General features: G+C 43.4%; 1 protein-coding gene across 1 annotated transcript in view; it reads left to right on the forward strand.

Moving 5' to 3' along the window:
* Positions 1-21,435, forward strand: part of LOC124594451 (enhancer of split mgamma protein-like) — a 126,818-nt gene that overhangs the window by 86,552 nt on the left and 18,831 nt on the right. Inside the window, exon 3 of the mRNA XM_047132827.1 lies at positions 9,814-9,936. Within this exon, the coding sequence (XP_046988783.1) occupies positions 9,814-9,936 (123 nt within the window). The remainder of the gene's footprint in view (positions 1-9,813; positions 9,937-21,435) is intronic.

Below are 21,435 nucleotides of genomic sequence, written 5' to 3' on the forward strand. Positions count from 1 at the left end.
AGTTATTTTTACGTTACGAAAAGCCCACAGGAAGTACGTGGGTGAGAAACTCTGATTTGGTATCTCTTAGTTTTCTAGCTGAGCACCTACCAGACCGATGAGCTTACACATTCAACTCACTTCGTGTTGACAATTTTGCCGAACGCAGTCTTAAGCCATTTACGTGTTCCCATGAGAGAAGTGAATATTTACACCTAAAGCTACATACATAATCCGCAACCCACCGTATGGTACGTGGGGGGGAGTTACCCTGTACCACCAAACGTCATTTACCTTCCTATTCCACTCGCAAATGGAGCGAGGTTAAATCGACTGTCTATATGCTTCCGTACGAGCCCCAAGCTCTCTAAATTTTATTTTCTTGGTTCTTAAGCGAAATGTTCTTTGGCAGCAGTAGAATCGTTCTGTGCTGATCTTCAAATGCTGGTTCTCTAATTTTCTCAATAATGCTCCTACAAGAAAACGTCGGCTTCTCTCCAGTGATTCCAGTTTGAATTTCCGGAGGATCTCCATAATACCTGAGTGTTATTAGAACCTACCGATAATTAACCTAGCAGTCTGCCTCTGAACTGCTTCGATGTCTTCCTTTAATCCGACCGGTTGCGGATCACAAACACTCGAGCGGTACTCAACAACTGTTGTTCTTCACTAGTAAAATTCTTAAATGGTTGAAATGGCTCTAAGCACTATTGGACTTAACATCTGAGGTCATCAGTCCCCTAGACTTAGAACTACTTAAACCTAACTAACCTAAGGACATCACACACATCCATGCTTGAGGCAGGGTTGGAACCTGTGACCGTAGCAGCAGCGCGGTTCCGGACTGAAGCGCATAGAACCGCTCGGCCACAGCGGCCGGCTAATTCTTAAATACTCATTCCATTTTGTTGCAACGTTACGTCAAGATATTTAATCGGCGTGGCTGTGTCAAGCAGCACTCTACTAATCCTGTTTTCGAACATTACGGGTTTGTTTTTCCTGCTCATCTGCATTAACTTACATTTCTCTAGATTTAGAGCTAGCTGCGATTCATCACATCAACAAGACATTTTGTCGAAGTCATCTTGTTTCTTCCTACAGTCACTCAACGACTACACCTTCCCGTACACCACAGCCCCATCAGCAATGAGTCGCAGACTGATTCTTACCCTGTCCACCACATCATTTATGTATGCAGAAAATAACAACGGTCCGATGACACTTGCCTGGGATACATCGCAGGGCATCATGTGAGAAAAAAGGAAGCCGAGTTTCGCACGTGAAGCAGCAGCAGCAGCACTTCTTTTTCGGAACCATCTGACCGCCGTGTCATCCTCACTGAGGATGCGGATAGGAGTGGCGTGTGGTCAGCACACCGCTCTCCCCATCGTTATGATGGTTTTCTGTGATCGGAGCACCTACTATTCGGTCGAGTAGGTTAAGTATCACGAGGCTGAGTGCACCCCGAATAATGGCAACAGCGTATGACGGCTGGGATGGTCACCCATCCAAGTGCCGCCCACGCCGACAGCGCTTAACCTTGATGATCTGACGGGAACCGGTGTATCCACTACGGCAAGGCCGTTGCCTTCGCACGTGAGATTCTTTTTAAAATCGTTCTGATTTGTGGACAGAAGCTTTTTCGTCTCAAAGAAACTTGCTATATTCGAACTGAGAATATGTTTAAGGGTTCTGAGGGTATTCGCTTCTGACGAAGAAAATATGAAACACCAAGAAGAGTGAAAGGAAATGAAGTGAAACTTCACAGGTTGTGCGGGTACACGATGTTATTGCATGGCTACAAAATCGAGTCAAATTTATAAATAACTTTGCAGTAGGAGTCCAGTGGGATGTTGCATTTCCACTGGCGTGCGTACGTGCACAGTTTCGGTTGGGGGAGGTGTCATAAAACGGTTCTATCCTCCCCTGTGACAAGTTGGTCCACAACTGTTAATACTGCTCCTTGATATTCTAGATAATGGAACTGGGATAGGTTTGACCTGCCATCTCATCCCACACATGTAATATCGGGGACGAATCTGGAAATCTTGCTTGCCACGGGCGTACCTAAATACCACGTAGACAGTTCACAGGACATGTGCCTTGTGTGACATTGTCCTGTTGGAAAATGGTACCACGATACTGTCGCGTGGCAAGTAATACGGGAGGATACAGTATGTCCCTGACGTACCATTATGCAATCAAGTTCCCTCAGCCATTATCAGCCGTGATCTGAAATACCCGATGGCTTCTCACCATGACCACAAGAGTAACGTCGCTGTGTCTCTCGTAGACATTCGAAGAGCGGTTCCATTCTCTAACGTGGTCGCCGTCATACTCGGCGATGATTGTCATCCGGGGTAGCGCGTCAGCAGTCCACGCTTTCCGGTCATGGTCCACTCCAGACGCAGCCGTTTGTGTTGTGGTATTAACTGCAGCCTCCTCACAGGACGATTGCTGTTAGTCTCCGACCAATGCCTATTAATTGCTCTCGGATGGCAGGAGCAAAGTGAAGGGGTTACCATATGCTTGGTGTACAACACGGTGATCCTCCCTTGTGGTGGTCAGACGTGGAGTACAGAACGCCAACTCTGCCTTCCCCCATGTTACCATGCTGTTCAGTATCGAAACACTGCCGACGTCCGAATGATCTGGATATTGCACGATTCGACCAGTCGATGAGATTGAGTCCTACAATAAGGTCCCTTTCACTGGTGCTGATAAAGCTGTCTCAAACAGCTGGCAGTGTTCTGATGGATCCTGACAGTCGTAGCGGGGTGATATTTCACTGAAATTGTAGTCACAGCTATCAGAAGTGTCCTCTGAAGAAACAAACATAATTACTTTTCTTTTTGCGCTGTCGGCTAGGAAACACGATAAACTTTGCTTACCACTACTTGCTCTTCACAACAATAATAACAATAATAATATTTACAAATTACTTAACCTTTCCTACGTAACAACTTCGAACGTTTGCATTTTGTGAGTATGTCTCATCTGTCATCTTTGTGTCTTTCACAGTTATCATTCAACAGTACTGATCACGCTCCTCATATGACCTACAAAGCCCGATAATGAGAATAAACACGAACAATGTTAAAGCCCTCTAGTGGCCATTCTACATGTAGCAGGGTGTTGCAACTCTAATCATTTAAATGTCCGCCGGTGATGTGTGCGTGAACGTAGTTACACTGACACCCGACCATGTCTTTTGGGTGCTTCCATTTTTTTTCTTTTTTACCAAGCACTGTAATAATAAATCCAAACAACAAGCGACCTGTACATAAATTCCCAAAAGTCGCCCATGCGCCCTGCTGGTGATGACGGGTGATAACAGCGTTTACTTTTTTCAGCAGGACGTGGAACAAATATGGTTATAGTATGTTCAAAATTATAGCGCTGCGAAGGAACAAGTGGTGTGATGTTCATGCAAGACGCACGGCATGCATTCAGCCACTCCCAAGAAAACTGAGCGCACATCAACGGTACCAAACGTCACCTCCACCGCAACAAACGTTTCTATCTGCTTGCTCTGTTCTTCAGCTTCATGTTGCTTGCTATCCTGTAAGTTCGTTCCCAGTGCGCTGTGAGATTTTATTTTCATTTCTTATTGTTGCGGGAGTTACTGCCTCATTTGTAGTGCGTTGTGTAATGCTGAAAAAATCTCAGAAGTACGTTTGTTAACCTTTTGAGTACTAGAGGTTACTACCTTAAACTTTCTTTGTAAGTTCTAAGTTCCAGTGCCTTTCGCATGAAACAATCGATGCTATTGCAAGACACAGACACCTAGTGGTACACTGAGGTACTTCTAAGAATGAAATGCATTGTAGCAGTCAACAGCATTCAAAGTAACAGTCGGCGTGGAGCTTGTGTGTGCTACATGATTGTAGGTGATCGTGATGTGTTGTTTTATGGTGATCATATTGAGGAGATAATTACCAGCAAAAGTAAGTATATCTAAAGTTATTTCAACGTGAATTTGAGTTTGTACTACTGCTTTTATAAGTGTTTTCGAAATAAAATCACTGGAGCAGTATTTATCTTTGAGATAAATTTATTAAATTTTAGGCTTGTTATTTAGGACTGTAATTTTGATTTAGGTATTATGAGTGTATAGAAGTTTCATGATGTGGGATTTTGTCTAGGAAAAATGCGAAATTGCTTTCAAATCTATCTCATGAAATGATGGTTGGCTGAAAACTGTATGTCGCAGTGGCTGAAAAATGAAACCACAATGTTAAAACAATTGATTCTTTACTTTTTGGAGTTTCTTCTGGTATTCGTTGCTTACTATGATGATAAAGGTCACTTTTGTGAAAGACTTTAAAATAATTTGTTTTATATTATTGGGACTCAAAAGGTTAAATGATATGAGCAGACATGTCCGACGTTGCTTTCTTGATCAGGGGATTACGTACGAGGTCGGTAGATAGAATGCGTTTGCGTATCACATTTCTACTTCGAGAAAGAAAAAATAACGAATGAAATTTTAGTGAAATCCAGAGCTTTACCTGCTTACAGGCGTTGATAAAGACAAACGGGGCAGTTGAAAATGTGTGCCCCTACCGGGACTGGAACCCGGGATCAGCTGCTTACAGAATTGTTTATAACTTATAACTACATTGTCCCAAAATGTAAAGTGAATAGTAAAATATGTGCATATTCCAGGCCACTGAAGATGCCTTGCAGAGAATAAAGGCGAAACGCGTGTGGCTTGAAAATTGTGTTTCATTCAGTTGTAGGTAGACGGTCCAAAATTAAAAACTATCGATATATCATAATGTTACACGAAACTGAGGAGGGCAGGACTTCAAAAGTTGAATAATCGAAGCATTTGAGATGTGGTGCTACAGACGAATGTTGAAAATTAAGTGGACTGAAAGGAACGGGATGAGGAGGTTCTGCGCAGAATCGGAGAGGAAAGTAATATGTGGAAAACATTGACAGGGTGAAGAGATAAGATGGTAGGACATTTGTTAAGACATCAGGGAATGACTTCCACGGTACTAGAAGTAGCTGTAGTGGGTAAAAACTGTAGAGGAAGACAGAGATTGGAATACATACAGCAAATAATTAATGACATAGGTTACAAGGGCTACTCTTACATGAAGATGTTGGCTCAGGTGAAGAAGTCGTGGCGGGCCACATCAAACCAGTCAGAAGACTGATGTCTCAAAAAAAAGTACTCCTGATGAAATCTTCTCGAGCTTCCGTGCGCGCGGCTGCGTCGGAATCCGCCGACGTTTAGATGAATGTCATTCTCATCATCTTATGACGAGAATTCGAGATAACGCTGGCATCCAACATACATCTGTGAGTGGCGGCCATCCCTCATCACTTTTTCCCTCGGTTCGCTGGACGCCCGCCTGGGTGAAGAGGTGGGAAGAGATGGCCGTGTCTGAAGTACATTTATAGGACACTTCGCCCAAAGATGATGAGACTGACACTTACCGAAACATCGCGCAGATTCGAAGCAGTCACCTGGATACGAAACCGACAAGCATACTTGCATTTGATATTGTTCATGTAACTAGTGATCTACAGGGTGTACATTTTAAGTTGACAAACCAGAATAACTCGAAAAATAAGCTTCACACGAAAAAATGCGTAGAATCCAAAGTTGATTATTTTCGAGAGGAACATCTGCTGGTGTTAAAATTAGCCCGCCACCCAGCCCTCTGGGGGTGGGGCGGGAGGCAACTTTAAAATTTCAAATGGGAACCCCCATTTTTTATTGCAGAATCAGATTCTAATTAAAAAACAACGTACATTTTGTCTTAAACATTTGTTTTGATTCTTGATAGACAGTTAGTTAGCGCTGTAATTCTAGAAAATCCATGTTCTCATTTTTGCGTGGAAAATGGTTGCGAATAAATAAAAAAATACTTGTTTACTTCGTAAATTTTGATTCGCTAAAACTAAAACTCTCCCTCTCTCCTCATAGGGTGGGGTCTGAGAGAGAAGAAGTAGAGTTTTACAAATGTTGACCCGAATCTGCAGAAAAAAATTAATACAGTATTTGCTCTACATTTGTAAAACTCTAATTCCTCTCTCTCAAAAGGGAGAGTTTTAGTTTTAGCGAATCAAAATTTACGAAGTAAATAAGTATTTTTTATTGATCCTTAACCATTTTCCACGCAAAACTGAGAAAATCGATTTCCTTGAATTACAGCGCTAACTATCAAGAATCAAAACAAATGTTTAAAACAAAATGTACGTGGTTTTTTAAGTAGAATCTGATTCTGCAATAAAGAAATGGGGGTTCACATTTGAAATTTTAAAGTTGCCTCCCGCCCCACCCCCAGGGGGCTAGGGTGGCGGGCTAATTTTAGCACTAGCATATTTCCCCCTATAAAGTAATCAACTTTGGATTCTACACATTTTTTCCTTGTGAAGCTTATTTTTCGAGTTATTCTTGTTTGTCAACTTAAAATTTACATCCTGTATACTGACGAAAAAAAACAATACCAAGCAGTCATTAACGTAGTGTAATGATATTACAGGAATACTTCTGTCTAGGCAATAAAGTCAAGCGTTTAAGTCACACAGCAGACAACAGCCGTTGCAAATGTAAAATGTTGGTACGTTAATAACAGGTATAGCCGGCAGCATGTCGAATGCAAGCATGCAAACAAGCACGCATTTTGTTGTATAGGTGCCGGATGTCGGTTTGTGAGATGGAGTTCCATATACACTTGAACGGTCAACACGGGGATGGTTAACGCTGTCTGTGGATGACGCTGAAGTTGTCGTCCAATGATGTGGCATCTGTGCTCGACTGGAGTCAGATCTGGCAATCGAGCAGGCCAAAGCAACGTGTAGACGCTATGTAGTTGCAACAGCGACATGTGGGCAAGCGTCATTTTGTCCCGCTGGCATACGAAATCACACCTCGGTCCATAGCCCCAGATGAAGGTCCAATGTGTCCGAGTCGTAGACAGGTTGGTTACAGGCCCTCACCTGGCCTCCTTCTAAGCAACAGACGGCCTTCACTGGCAGAACCGGCTCTCATCAGAAAACGCGACAGACTTCCACTCTGCCTTGCAATGATCTATCGGGTGACACCACTCAAGTGATCAGTAGGGTCAGTGGAATGCACGTTACAGGGCGTCGGGCAAGGATTCTCCTGGAAGTAACCCACTGGTAACAGTTCGTTGTGTCACTGTGGAGCCAACTGCTGCTCGAGTTGTTGCTGCAGATGCAGTACAATCCGCCGAACACGATGGTATTGCCTCATCAGTGGTCTTCCGGAAACCAATCTTCTTGCAATTGTACCTTCCCGTGACTACCGCAGCCACCAAATCATGGCAGTGGCTACATTACCGCCGAGTCTTTCTGCAATACCGTAGGTGGAAAATCCAGCATCTCGTAGCCCTGTTACACGACCTCGTTGAAACTTAAATTGGGCCGGCCGCTGTGGCAGAGCGGTTTTAGGCGCTACAGTCTGGAACCGCGCGACCGCTACGGCCGCAGGTTAGAATCCTGCCTCGGGTATGGATGTGCGTGACGTCCTTAGGTTAGTTAGGTTTAAGTAGTTCTAAGATCTAGGGGACTGATGACTTCAGATGTTAAGTCCCATAGTGCTCAGAGCCATTTGAACCATTTTTGAACTTAAATTGGAAAGAACACATAGAAAACGTTTTGGGGTAGGCTAACCAAAGTCTGCGTTTTATTGGCAGGACACTTAGAAAATGTACTGAAGTAACTGCCTACACTACGCTTGTCCGTCCTCTTTTAGAATACTGCTGCGCGGTGTGGGATTCTTACCAGATAGGACTCAAGGAGTACATCGAAAAAGTTCAAATGAGGGCAGCGCGTTTTGTATTATCACGGAATACGGGAGAAATTGTCACGGAAATGATACACGATTTGGTCTGGACATCATTATAAGAAAGGCGTTTTTCGTTGCGATGGAAACTTCTCACGAAATTTCAATCACCAGCTTCTCAAAAATGGTTCAAATGGCTCTGAGCACTATGGGTCTCAACATCTGAGGTCATCAGTCCCCTAGAACTGAGAACTACTTAAACCTAACTAACCTAAGGACATCACACACATCCATGCCCGAGGCAGGATTCGAACCTGCGACCGTAGCGGTCACGCGGTTCCAAACTGAACCAGCTTGTCCTCCGAATGCAAAAATGTTTTGTTGACTCCGACCTACATAGGGGGAACGATCACCGTGGTAAAATAAGGGAAATCAGAGCTCGCACGGAATGATATAGACGTTCGTTCTTTCCGCATGCTTTACGAGATTGGAATAATAGAGAATTATGAAGCTGGTTCGATGAAACCTCTGCCAGGCAGAGTATCCATGTAGATGTAGATGTAGATGTAGATGAGCTGTTGATAATGGCGTCGTCCTCTTCTTAAATGCATTCTTGACTAACATCAACTCACTACGTCCATTCTTAAATGTAACAAACACACAAGATCGTTGCAGTGCCTATTTAAAGCAAAGTTGATTTGCGTTATAATAGTGCCCTACTAGCGCCACTCTTATGCGATTGGTGCGAAATCTGAACAGAGGTCTTCTTACAAATGTTGAAACCCACTTAACAATTTCTTCTTCAGGTTGTGTTTTTTTCCATCTGTATATTAAGATTTATTTATTTTTTTAATTTATAAAATTACACATCCAATTAATATGTGATTAAACATCTGTCTATGGAATAGTGAAACGTCCCAATAGAAAAATTAGTGAATGATTGTGCTGATAAACCCGTTACGTTATTTGATTTTCAAACAGCTGAGCAGAACTGAACGCACTCAGACATTTCGCTCTTTACTTATTCTGATCAACACTAAACTGACACACAATATTTTTAGCGCACGCAATCTGACTTTCAATAATCCCTACAAAAAAATGGCCCTGACTAACAACAACCTATACCTTTCATGAATCACTGACCTTACAAAAATCTTCGTTACTCGAACTACTGCAATACAGCGAGCGCCAATACTGCCAGCTAAATAAAAGATTCTAACTACTGAAGGCACTAACTACTGATAGGCATACTTATCAAATGAAAGATTTTGATAGACAACAAACAATGTATTTACCTTAATAATGTTCAAAAGTCATTATATATATCAGTTCATGACATCCAGTCTTACAAATTTACTGTCTCTGATGGACACACGTCCAGATCATCCGCTCTCAAAACTTCCGCCATCTCCCCCCCCCCCCCCCCCCCCCCCCACATCCACCACTGCTGGCGGCTTACCTCCAACTGCACAACGCTACGCGCTGTCCACACCCAACTGTCCAACACTACAGGATTTTGGATGGACATCATTGAAACAAAGGCGTTTTTCGTTGCGGAGGAACCTTCTCACAAAATTCCAATCACCAACTTCTCATCCGACTGCGAAAATGTTTTGTTGACGCCGGCCTTCGTAGGGGGAATCGATCACAGTGGTAAAATAAGAGAAGCCAGACTCGCACGGAAAGATATACACTTATGTAGAATTATCCTTTTCCTGCTTTCTTTGCGTGTGTGCTTCAGTTTTATTAGGTCTGCCCACGTTCGTTCCCTTTAATGTGTGTCAGGGCGCTGATGATCTCGACGTTGAGCGCCCATAAGCCCCAACAGACACACACACACACACACACACACACACACACACCACTACAATAGCGAATATTCCAACAATGCCAACCACACACAGACGGCACACAGCACAGCCAGTGATTTTCATACAGAGCGCTACGTGGCGTTACCAACATAAAAACCTAAACAGCCTACTTACAATAGGAGTATGCAATTTTGATCGAATTTATCACTCATAAATCTCGGTGTTTTGAAGTCGGATGTGTGCCTCTTTCTCCAGGCGGAGGGCGAGAACGTGAGCAAGCTGGAGAAGGCGGACATCCTGGAGCTGACGGTGCGCCACCTGCAGCGGCTGTCGCAGGCGGAGGGCGGTGGCTCCTGCTGGCAGTCCCCTCGCTTCCAGGTGGGTCCGCCCGCTCTCTGCTCGCTACTCACATCATGGCAAAAGGCAAGCCGTGATGTGGCCACAAAGACGGCCGACCACTTCCAATAGCGTTTCGACTCTCCTTAACAGCGTCGAGGCTCCACAGTCGGAAATTTCCCCCTATACTGGGTGTAACGGGTATAAGTGGAAATATTTCTATTGGTGACTGGGGACAGTGTACTGGACAACATTACATCATCAAAGTTTATGTTAGTTGCAGACTAATAATTCTAACTACTACAAGTCGCATGATTTAGGTTGGTTAGTTACCTCCAGCTACATGTGGCAAAAGCAAACCAATAATGTAAGTCTGTAGGATTTATGTAAGTCTGCAGGCTTTCGTGGCCGTTGTCATTAAAGTTAAAATCTTCTGGGGTGTTTGGCCGCGTCATATTTCCTGTAAAATGATCGACGATCACTCTGTTCGAATCTTCTTCAAGATTGTCCGGTGTCCACTACTGCTAGCAACTGATTGCTAGATCCTGAAGAAGATCCCAGCAGAGGAGTCGAAACGTCGATTATTTTGGAGGAAATATGACTCGGCCTAACACACCAGAAGATTTTGACTTTAGAAAACCATTAATGTTCGTTTTCCCTGAGCAGCAAGTCAAGTGTTGAGCTGTGGACATGTGGACGCTAAACAGTTACTCTATACTGACAGGCGCAGCCCACTTAGTAGTGCTTTACGGCCATGCAGAAAACGTCAGGTCGTAAATTTTGTAACGAGGTGGGCAGACCGTTCGACATAGAGAGAAAACAACCAATACAGTGATGTGAAAATATCTGCACTTACACCGTCTCTTTATTACCGTTATTCTCCAACAGAGTGGTTAATCATTTACAGACGTCATCAAAAAAAATGCTTCAAGTGGCTCTGAGCACTATGGGACTTAACATCTGAGGTCATCAGTCCCCTAGAACTTAGAACTAATTAAATGTAACTAATCTAAGGACACCACACATATCTATGCCCGAGGCAGGATTCGAACCTGCGACCGTAGCGGTCACGCGGTTCCAGAATGAAGCGTGTGTGGTGTCCTTAGGTTAGTTACGTTTAATTAGTGCTAAGTTCTAGGGGACTGATGACCTCAGATGTGAAGTCCCTTAGTGTTCAGAGCCATTTGAACCATTTTTGAAGCGCCTAGAACCGCTAGGCCACAGAGGCCGGCAGACGTCATCAGAGACACAGCGGGAAAATCCGACTGCTTCCAGGTCCCGTACTGAAACAGTCAACATTGCCTACTAGTCTACAACGTACAACATCTGATCAAAAGCAATCTGAATCTTCAGCTTTTCCCGGCTTACGACACGTCGAAGTAGTTCACGGGTTAACTGCCGGGTGTCAGTGTCCAACGGGCACAATATTTCGGCAGACGACCACACTGCCATCATCTCGTGTGCTGATGAACATTTGGACACTGACATCAGAGAGTTCACCCGTGAACTATTTTAATCAAAATTATCTGCTCACATCCGTGTAATGTGAAATTGACCGCTAGATGTCACGAGAGACGCACATGACAGTATACGAAAATGGGGTGGGTGGTACTGCCGGAGCAGCAACAGCGGAAACGACCGTTCAGGAGAGCCCAAGTGACTTCGAACGTGGCTGACATCTACAAGGGAAACTCCTCATGGCACCCCCCCCCCCCCCTTCAGTTTACCTGGTAAGATCAGTCAGTGAACAGCCCGTCAAAAACAGAACACAGATCAAGCAAGAAAACAGGAAGAAGTTGTAATGAACTGTGAAAGAAGATGCAAAACAGAAGTAGTGAACGGTCCAAGCTCAAGATGAGCAACATCAGGTGTGCTTGAAAAGCTATGTTGTTGTTTTTATGTGATCACAGTTTTGGACTGCCGGGCGGAAGATCCATTGTCGATTCTGCCTCCTGACCGATTTCTTTTTCCTTACAAAATTATGAACTGTCCGTCCGATCACTAATGTGTCTATTCACTGTATTCAGATTTGTGTCTGTGTCGTGGTGTAACGTCCGTTTGCAACAGCGAGGTCTAACGAAGGTGTGGGGCGGCGGGTTGAATAATAATTATTGGTGGAAATTGGAATTGTTGTAAATATTGTTCGCCGCTTTTTACGAGAGCCTGGCAACTATTTCTGTGGTCAGCCAGAAAGCGATGGAGAACATACTGACCATAGTTCCCAGTTTGCAAGTCCACATTCTTGTCCAGCCCACTGGAAGAAATGTTTCTATTCTCTATTTGCTCAGCGAAATCAGGACTATGATTATAAATGAAGATTATTGAGTTCTAATTGATACGTATATTTGGTAAAGTTTCACACGCACAACATTGTAATATTCACTATGTTGACAGGAAATCTTTCTGTCCTACATAACACTATGAGCAGTTCAGAGGCGACCTCTACGATCAGTTCCTACTAAATTGTCTTTCGCCCTGACTACTGATAATCAAAATAAATGCTCGCCACAAAAATGGAAAATAACTGTCACCTCTTGCCACACGGATTTTTTAAAATTACGGGTGGCACACTAACAGTTATTTTTGCGAAATCTAAGCGATCCAGGACGGTGTACAGTCCCCGCGAGTTCACTTTCCATTATTACTGAAAATACGCATTTTGTAACAGCCTGGCCGGTCGAAGTGGCCGAGCGGTTCTAGGCGCTACAGTCTGGAACCGCGCGACCGCTACGGTCGTAGATTCGAATCCAGCCTCGGGTATGGATGTGTGTGATGTCCTTAGGTTAGTTAGGTTTAAGTAGTTCTAAGTTCTAGGGAACTGATGACCTCAGCAGTTAAGTCCCATAGCACTCAGAGCCATTTTTTTTGTAACAGCCTGTCTTTGACGTCATCCGAGGCAGCGCGCATTCCGGCGTTAGCGTTTGACTGATGCGAATCTTAACGTTGGCTGGATGCGAAGCAAAGCCTAGTCTTGTCTCTTGGCTGTATTTATATACGTGGCGCAGCGGACGGCCAAGGGAGCGCCTGCTGTCATCCGTCCGGTAGCAGTTTCCAGACAGCCGCTTTCTCGAACACATAATATATTAACAGTGTCGTAATTTCCGTATGAATGTAGTCAAGTAGGTTAAAATCACAAAAAAAGTTTTAGCTCACCTTCATTAAGACTTCGCGTTCTAAAATTTTTAGAACGAATCTTGTATTTGTTATTATTTACAGCCAGGCCATGAAACTTATTATAGCTTTGTTATTTAATAGGTTTTATCACGTACTGTAACCAAAACTTTCTAGCCTTAATATAAAAGATACTTAATATACTACAAATAAGGGCGTTTTTGCTACAAATTTAGTTTTCATTAAATTACTCGAAAACTATTAGAGGTAGCTTAATGGGGTCACGTAGTTATTATTGTTAAGTTGAACTGAAGCGTCATACAAATTTTTACGCTTCTAATTCTAATATTTAGCATCTTCAATTTTTCTTAAAAACGTGGATTCTGACCAAAATATTGATTTAATCGCGTTGAGACATGTACCAGTTAATTTTAACATAAATCAGCACATTATCACCAATTTATGGCTTCCTAGCTTTTATTTAGCGCCACTTTTTTTTCTTAAAACGATGTATTTAGGTAAATTATTGATCTAATCAGTCTGATACTTGACAGTTTAAACATTATTACGCTAAAGCATATGTTGACAAAGTTTGAAAAAGCTACTTCAACTTTTAATTTCATTCTTAATTCGCACAGACGCCTTATGGTGACGTGGCGCTGCTAGCGGCGCATCTGTGAGGCAATGGTTTGTGGACAGTAACGGAAATTATCTGGTATGCACAGCGTCCCGACGTGAGCTCAATAGAACACCTTTGAGAAGAGTTTTGACTACACACCGGACCCCCATGCCCGGCATAACTACCTTCTCTGGTTTCGGCTCTTGAAGAATGGATTGCGATTACTCCACAGACAATAAAACACCTCAATGAAACTGTGCCCATCAGAGTTAAAGCTGTCTTCAAGGTCCACTAATAGCAGTGTCAAGATACTTCTCATCAGATAGTGTAGGTAACCTCTAACTAACGACTAATGAGTTAGCAACAGTAACAAGTAACCTGTAGTGTAATATTACAATGCAACACCTATATAGCACAGGTGATTTGCAGAGACTTGAATAAACTAAATGCTCATTAGAGCTCCTCGCCTACTCTGAAACTTTCGTACATGTACCTAATTAGGCAATTCTTTTAAAGGACATATAAATTTTATTAGCGTCAAAAAGGCATTCCTTTCGCAACAGTTCCGTTTCTCTCTAATTTGAAAGACGTCGACGTCGTCTTTGTCGCTTATGGCGAAGGGAAACCGGTTACGGAGAGGAAACGATAAAAATGGTCCGCACCTACTTGCCGCAGTTACCGTGTTATGGGCGGGAGAGCAATCCCTCCGGGCCCGCTGGTAATTAACAGAAGATTGCTCCCAATCTGATCGGCCGTCGCCACTAATGCGCCTGTCAAGACTACTTTCCAGCTCCCAGAATTACGAATACATCCGGTGACCAGGTCCTGATCTTAATTGTACCACTCACTAAGACGGTGGGGACAGAACTCGTCTTTCTATTGGAAGAACGGAGAGGAAACGGTGAACACCTTAACAAGCCAGTCTAAGAAAGTAAAGATTTGGATTCCGTTGACGTTTCAGTTTTCACGTCTGGCCTCTGGGGACATAGCGAATGTTCTCAGACGCCTGGTGAGGTTTTAATTTTCGGGGACAGAACTCGCACTGAACGCGGGTAAGGTATTTTATCAATAAGTCCGAGACCTGAGGGTTGTTACTATTTCTGTCAGCAGCGTTAGAACTTCCTTTCCTCACAAAGGATGCTAATCTCACGCAGGGACTCCCAACGTGGAGAACCAGGGTTTTGTTCTTGGGGGTATCCTTCCCCTAGCCCTCCACTACTGCTCTCAGAGGCCTGCCTTTCCTGAAAGCAGACAGTGAAGGAGGAAAATGAAAGACATCTCGGGCCTCGAAATCTAATATCGTTAGGGGTAAAAAAAATAAAAATAAAGAAAGAGCTGGTCAAGGGAGGACGATAGGAAAGAAAACAGAAGAAGACTGACAAAGTAAGTGGAAGTAATGTCAGACTTAACTAAGGGCCCATGTGGTTGCTATCCACATACCGCTAATAAAGTGGCCCTTTATAGGACTACTCTTCCTCTGAAATCTCACCAACCGTCTGACACGGCGGCCCTATGAGGAGCATATCTCCCACCAGCATAGCTCAGTGGATCACTGACGCACACAAACCTCCCCACCAGCTTCACAGTGGTAAACCAAAACACATGAACAATTTACAGATGATGATGATGATGATGAGCGTTTGGCGTCATTGGCCGGGAGGCCCCTCGCGGGGCAGGTCCGGCCGCCATATCGCAGGTCTTATTACATTCGGCGCCACATTGGGCGACCTGCACGCCGGATGGGGATGAAATGATGATGAACACAACACCCAGTCCCTGAGCGGAGAAAATCTCCGACCCAGCCGGGAATCGAACCCGGGCCCAGAGGACGGCAATCCGTCACGCTGACCACTCAGCTACTGGGGCGGACAATTTACAGATGAAACTATGCTAGATAAAGGAATTAGACAAGGAGGTTCATTAAATCCACTTCTTCTCAACTAGTAATGCACCATGTCACTAATCATGTAAGAAAGGAACTGGGCTATAAAATGAGAAGTATAGTAGTAAAGCAGATAATGAGGATAATCTACAAAGGTTAGTTCATCAATTTAATAAAACAGCTCAGCAATATAACATGGAAATCTCATATAAAAATAACTAAGAGTATGGTAATATCAGAAGCACCTGTTTGATGTAAATTAGAAGTAGGTGGTCTGTCAACGGAACGAGTGATGAGTTTATTTATCTGAGGAATGTTATCACCAGTTATAAGGACTTAACCATGGAACTGAAAAGTCAAGTGACAAAGCCAGGCAGGATACCCGGATGCCTGCAAAATACTGTATGAAGAAACCAATTTAGGGGAAAGTAATCATATATAAAACAATGGTGCGTCCTGTTTTGACATACTCAGCAGAAACTTGAGCAGAAACGAATAAGGTAAAACAAAAGTTAACGGCAGTGGTAATGAAAGTACTAATATATATACAAGGAGTGACCATATGGAACGAAAGAACAGATGTGTCGACAAGAGAGCGGTACGGAATGCAAAAAATGGATAAATGGATGAAGATTAGGAAAATAAATTAGAATGAACATGTGGAAAAGATGGACTCTTCAAGACTTGCTAAAATCTGTAAACACGAACAATTGCATGGGAAAATTACCCAGACGACTACCGTGGAGATGAGAAAGGAATAGCTATACAAACGTCTCATTAAAATCTGTAACTGTTTCTCTCATATAATTTTGTACTCCAAGTAGAAAATTGGTCGCGATGTCCTTAATCAGCACGTCTGTATCATACTTAGTAGGCCTTACACCATTACTACACGCGCATTACAAGACTGTAGTATTCACACAAGGGAGATGGGGTGTTGAAGTAGGCTCGACAAGGGAGCGCCCATAGAGAAGTCCAAAAATTGACAAAAGGATAAAAAAAAGAAACCTCCCACCTACGAAAGTTATACATGTTCAACAATGGTTTTAACGCTGCTACTTGACTGCAGAATAGTCGTGAAAGCCTGAGAGCGATTACTGAAGCAAACATCCTATTTCATTGTAGCTTCCGATATCCGCCGACTGAAGACGCAGCGATGAATAAAGCAATTAAAAAAGGGAGGGGATATGTAATTTACTTCACCATCCAGCCAGTATTTTTGCTTCACCCAAGTTTCTGCTGATACTACATGCTTCCAATTAAACAAAAAAAAAAAAAAAATCAAGAATCGTGCTGCAGTGTGTGTAGAATAATATAATATTATGAGAGTAATAAAATATGTTACTTGTTATACTATGTGATCCAAAGTCGTTAACATTTGAAAATTAAATACTTCACGTAGTAATGTAGGTAGAGAGGTAAAAATCCAAAACAGGTAGTAAACTGAGCAACAGATGGCGCTTCATATGATACAAAAGCTAAGTTGTCTGCGGACCTGGGAGGCCAAGTGTGACGGACGTGGTGGCTCAACGCGCGAGAGATCTTTCTGAGATGGAACGCCATCCTGCATAAAAATCACAGCTACAGACAGCCAGATTACGGATGATCTGACTACCCCTCCTATGCGTAATTGACATCTTTCTGTCGAGCGACTCCATTAACCAATGTAGCACTCGTTTGTAGTTTCAATAAAACATCATGTTATTTCAGGCACGTGTGTCGATTTTTACATCTCTTCTTAAATTATTCCTTGAATTAGTGCTTTTTCAAATGTTAATAGTCTTTTGAGTCACCCTGTACATCGTATTAAAACCATTGTACAACTGCTTTCATAAATAATAACACACAGGTTTTGTTTTAATTTCATTTTTTTTTAGAAAGCTTGTACAATTTTCGGTTTACTTACAACAGTGATCCAATCATGTTGTGTTTCATGGAAAGAAAAATAATTTAGTATGGTCTAATAGACCCTGCAAAGTTATAACTTCCATAAACGCTTCAGTTTTATTACACCTATTTATAAAATTTCAAAATTTTGAAAATATGAATAGAAAATAATGCGGAAACATAGTTCCAAGAGGGAAGGGAAGCGGGAACAGCTTTGGCAGTTATGTGAGAGGTGCTGGATGGTCTCAGTACGATTCTTCCAAGCCATGAAGACGGAGAACAGCCACTTAGACACAGAGAGAGAGAGAGAGAGAGAGAGAGACAGTCAGACAGACAGACAGAAAGACAAGGTAAACCAGTATCCTCGAATGTCCGCTAACATCGGAGAGGCCGTGGAGTGGAACGAAGCCTGGGTTGCAGCAGTGGCCAGAATACACGCTCCCTTCCGCATGAGACAAGTTACGCGATATATTGCTCCAAAGATTAATTAGCAACCGTTTATTGACCTACCTAGTTGCTCCTCAGCAATGCTACACTTCACAAAACTGTTCGACAAGGATCCCCAGAAACGCTTGGACCCTCAGGACAGGGTTAAAATTTCTACTTCGGAAACACCAAAATCAAAGTGTCAAATGGTTCAAATGGCTCTGAGCACTATGGGACTTAACTGCTGTGGTCATGAGTCCCCTAGAACTTACAACTACTTAAACCTAACCAACCTAAGGACATCACACACATCCATGCCCGAGGCAGGATTCGAACCTGCGACCGTAGCGGTGGCGCGGTTCCAGACTGTAGAGCCTAGAACCGCTTGGCCACTCCGGCCGGCCCTGTGAGGTATTTTAATTTATTCAGAGAGATTACGAGATTCGACCGCTGTACTAGAAAACGTACACTGCTAACAGACTACGGTGCTTCTAGGTGGTCGATAATAACTTCCTCCCGATAATCTCCAGAAAGACAAACTAGGGTAATTGGTCGAAGGCCTACGTGAAATGTCACAATAAAACAACAAACTTCCAAGGTAATAAAAAATATTTAGTCTCTCTATTTTCCATAAAATACCACTAACGACTTCACGAACTGATACACGCATCTCCTACTTGACAAATGCGTGCATCTGTCACACACTTGAATGCAAAAATCGGAAAGGCAGTTCATCAGTCCACATCCTTGCATCTGCAAATTCTTGAAGTTTTCTTCACTGGAAATAACACTTTTTGGATCAAGATAGGTCACTAACTTTCGAGCTTAGAAATCAGTAATGTTACCAAAACAGAACCTCTGCTCTAGAGAGCTTTCGACTGCCACTCTTAGGACTGCTGAACGACTCAATTTCGCGAGCTCCTGACATCTGCCGAAAAATCGTTTAAGGATCTCCGCGATCAGACTCAAGACCAGGATGCAAACATGGGTCTCTTACTTCTCTCACCAGTAACATTCTTGAGGATGTATTGAATAAGCGTCTGTTGTTGGATCTGACGATGGATGCAGAGGCAAAACCGGCCCTGAATTTTCACAACTATGACACGGAGATTGATTTGTATAGTTTAACCCCTACAAAAATCATGAGTAATGGTATTTGATCCAGTTTTCTATTTGTAGTACAAAACTACACGATGGAAAGAAAACTCAACACCGACAAGAAGTTGTACCACATAAAGTTGGTAGCCGTATTTGTACATCTGAAACGTGATGTCTGTTTCAGTTTCGAGCCAGTTGCATAAGAGTGGTGCTAGCAGCACCATTATGAGGATGCAAATCAGCTTTGTTTTAAATACACGCAGCAACGGTCGTGAGCGTTAGTTACCTTTAAAATTGGACGTGGTGAGTTGATGTTAGTCAAGAATACCTTCAAGGTGACAACACCATTATCAACACCTCAGTGAGTTTGAACGACGTCGTGTAATAGGGCTACGAGAATCGGGATGTTCCTTCTGCGATACTGCTGAAAAACTTGGCAGGATTGTAGCCACTGTACATGACTGCTGACGTCTGTGTTCACCAGAATGTACGGTCCGAAGAGGGCCGGGCCACGTACGGCCACGCGGCAGTACCAGGAGGGAAGACCATCGTGTTTGGCGTATGGCACTGGCGCATTTGACTAAATCTGTAGCAGCAATATGAGCAGCTGTGGGCACCACAGTGACACAACCAACTGTTCCAAATCGATTACTTCAAAGACAGCTTCGAGCTAGACGCTCTGTTGCGTGAATTCCACTGCCCTCGTTTACTTCAGTGGTGTCAGTCGAGAGCTCATTCGAGAGCAGGGTGGAGGCCTGTTGTGTTTTCTGATCAAAGCTGGTTCTGCAACGGTGCCAGTGACGGCCGTGTGTTGGCTAGAAAGAGGCCAATCGAAGACCCACAAACAGCCTTTCTGCATGCTATACACATTGGACCTACACCTCGAGTTATGGTCTTGGGTGCAATTTTGTATGACAGCAGAAGCACTCTAGTGGTTTTCCCATGCACCCTGACTGTAAATCCGTACGTCAGTCTGGTGATTCGACCTGTTGTGCTGCCATTCGTGTACGAATGTTTTCCAACAGGATAACGCTCACTCACATATCGGTGTTGTGACCCAACATGCTCTACAGTCAGCCAGTCACCCTACATGTTCCCTTGGCCTGCTCGAGCATCATATGTGTCTCCAGTCGGGCACATGTTGGACATCATATGACGATAATTCCAGCATCATCCACAAACAGCATTAACCGTCTCTGCATTAAAACAGGCGAGGAACTCCATACCACGAACTAACATCCGGCCTGTACAGCATAATGTATGCACGTTTGTACCCTTGCATCCAACATTCTGGCGGTTACGCCGTTTATTAACCTATCAGCATTTCACATTTGCAAAGACTTATCTCGTGCTCGCTCACTTTACTCCATGATCTGGCAGTGTTATTCGAATGTGTTACCTAGACAAATGTAATCCCTCATTTTCATTACATTAATAATTTTTTGGTGTTGAGATCTTCTCCGTCATTGTACGTAACAGGAACGATTATTAACTGCAAGAAACAATTTGGAAATTTACGGTAAGTTCCTGTGGAACCAATCTGCTGAGGTCATCGGTCCGCAGGCTTACACACCACTTAACCTAACTTAAACTAACTTACACTGCTACGGTCGCAGGTTCGAATCCTGCCTCGGGCATGGATGTGTGTGATGTTCTTAGGTTGGTTAGGTTTAAGTAGTTCTAAGTTCTAGGGGACTGATGACCACAGCAGTTAAGTCCCATAGTGCTCAGAGCCATTTGAACCATTTTAACTTACACTAAGGACAACACACACATTCACGTCCGAGAGAGGACTCGAAACTCCGACACGGGGAGCCGCGCGAACCGTGGCAAGGTGCCCAAGACAGGACGGCTACCCCGCGCGGCTAACTGGAAAAAACTGCAATCTAATTCTTCGTTTCCAGAATACAAAATGACTGAGGTGGGCAGTATAAAGGTAACTGGTCTTCTCGGCTGGTCCAGGCTAACTTATTTCGCCTCTGCTTCTGTCAGCATTCATCACAAGTTCATTTCCACGTCCTTAAGAAAGCTCCAACATGCTCACAAAGCATGCCAGACGGGTATGGGAGTAGAATGATACGATAAGTATTAAGACGCCAGGAAGAAACTTTCGTGACGTTAGAGAGAACCGTGACTGGCAAAAAAGTGTAGAGGAAGAAAGAGCTTGGAACCAACCCAACAAGTAATTGAGGACGTTGGGTTAAGTGTTACTCAGAGAAGAAGACGCTGTCACAGAATAGGAAATCTTGGTGAGCCGCATCAAACCTACTACACGTATGACCACTTGTCAGACTTACGACCTCTTCCTCCCCTCTTCCCCCCTTCCTCCAACCCCCCCCCCAAAAAAAAAAAGACGAGAAAATAACAATCAACGATACTTGAATGATATTTCCGCATTAGGCCATTATCAAGTGCAAGCGATAGTAATATAAAATACAGAACTTTTACAGTCGAATGGTGGAAGTGTCATTCAAATATTAATACATAATTGTGGCCCAAAAATACGAAAATATTTCCA

Source organism: Schistocerca americana, chromosome 2 (genome assembly GCF_021461395.2).
Source record: "Schistocerca americana isolate TAMUIC-IGC-003095 chromosome 2, iqSchAmer2.1, whole genome shotgun sequence".
Classification (NCBI taxonomy): Eukaryota; Metazoa; Arthropoda; class Insecta; order Orthoptera; family Acrididae; genus Schistocerca; species Schistocerca americana.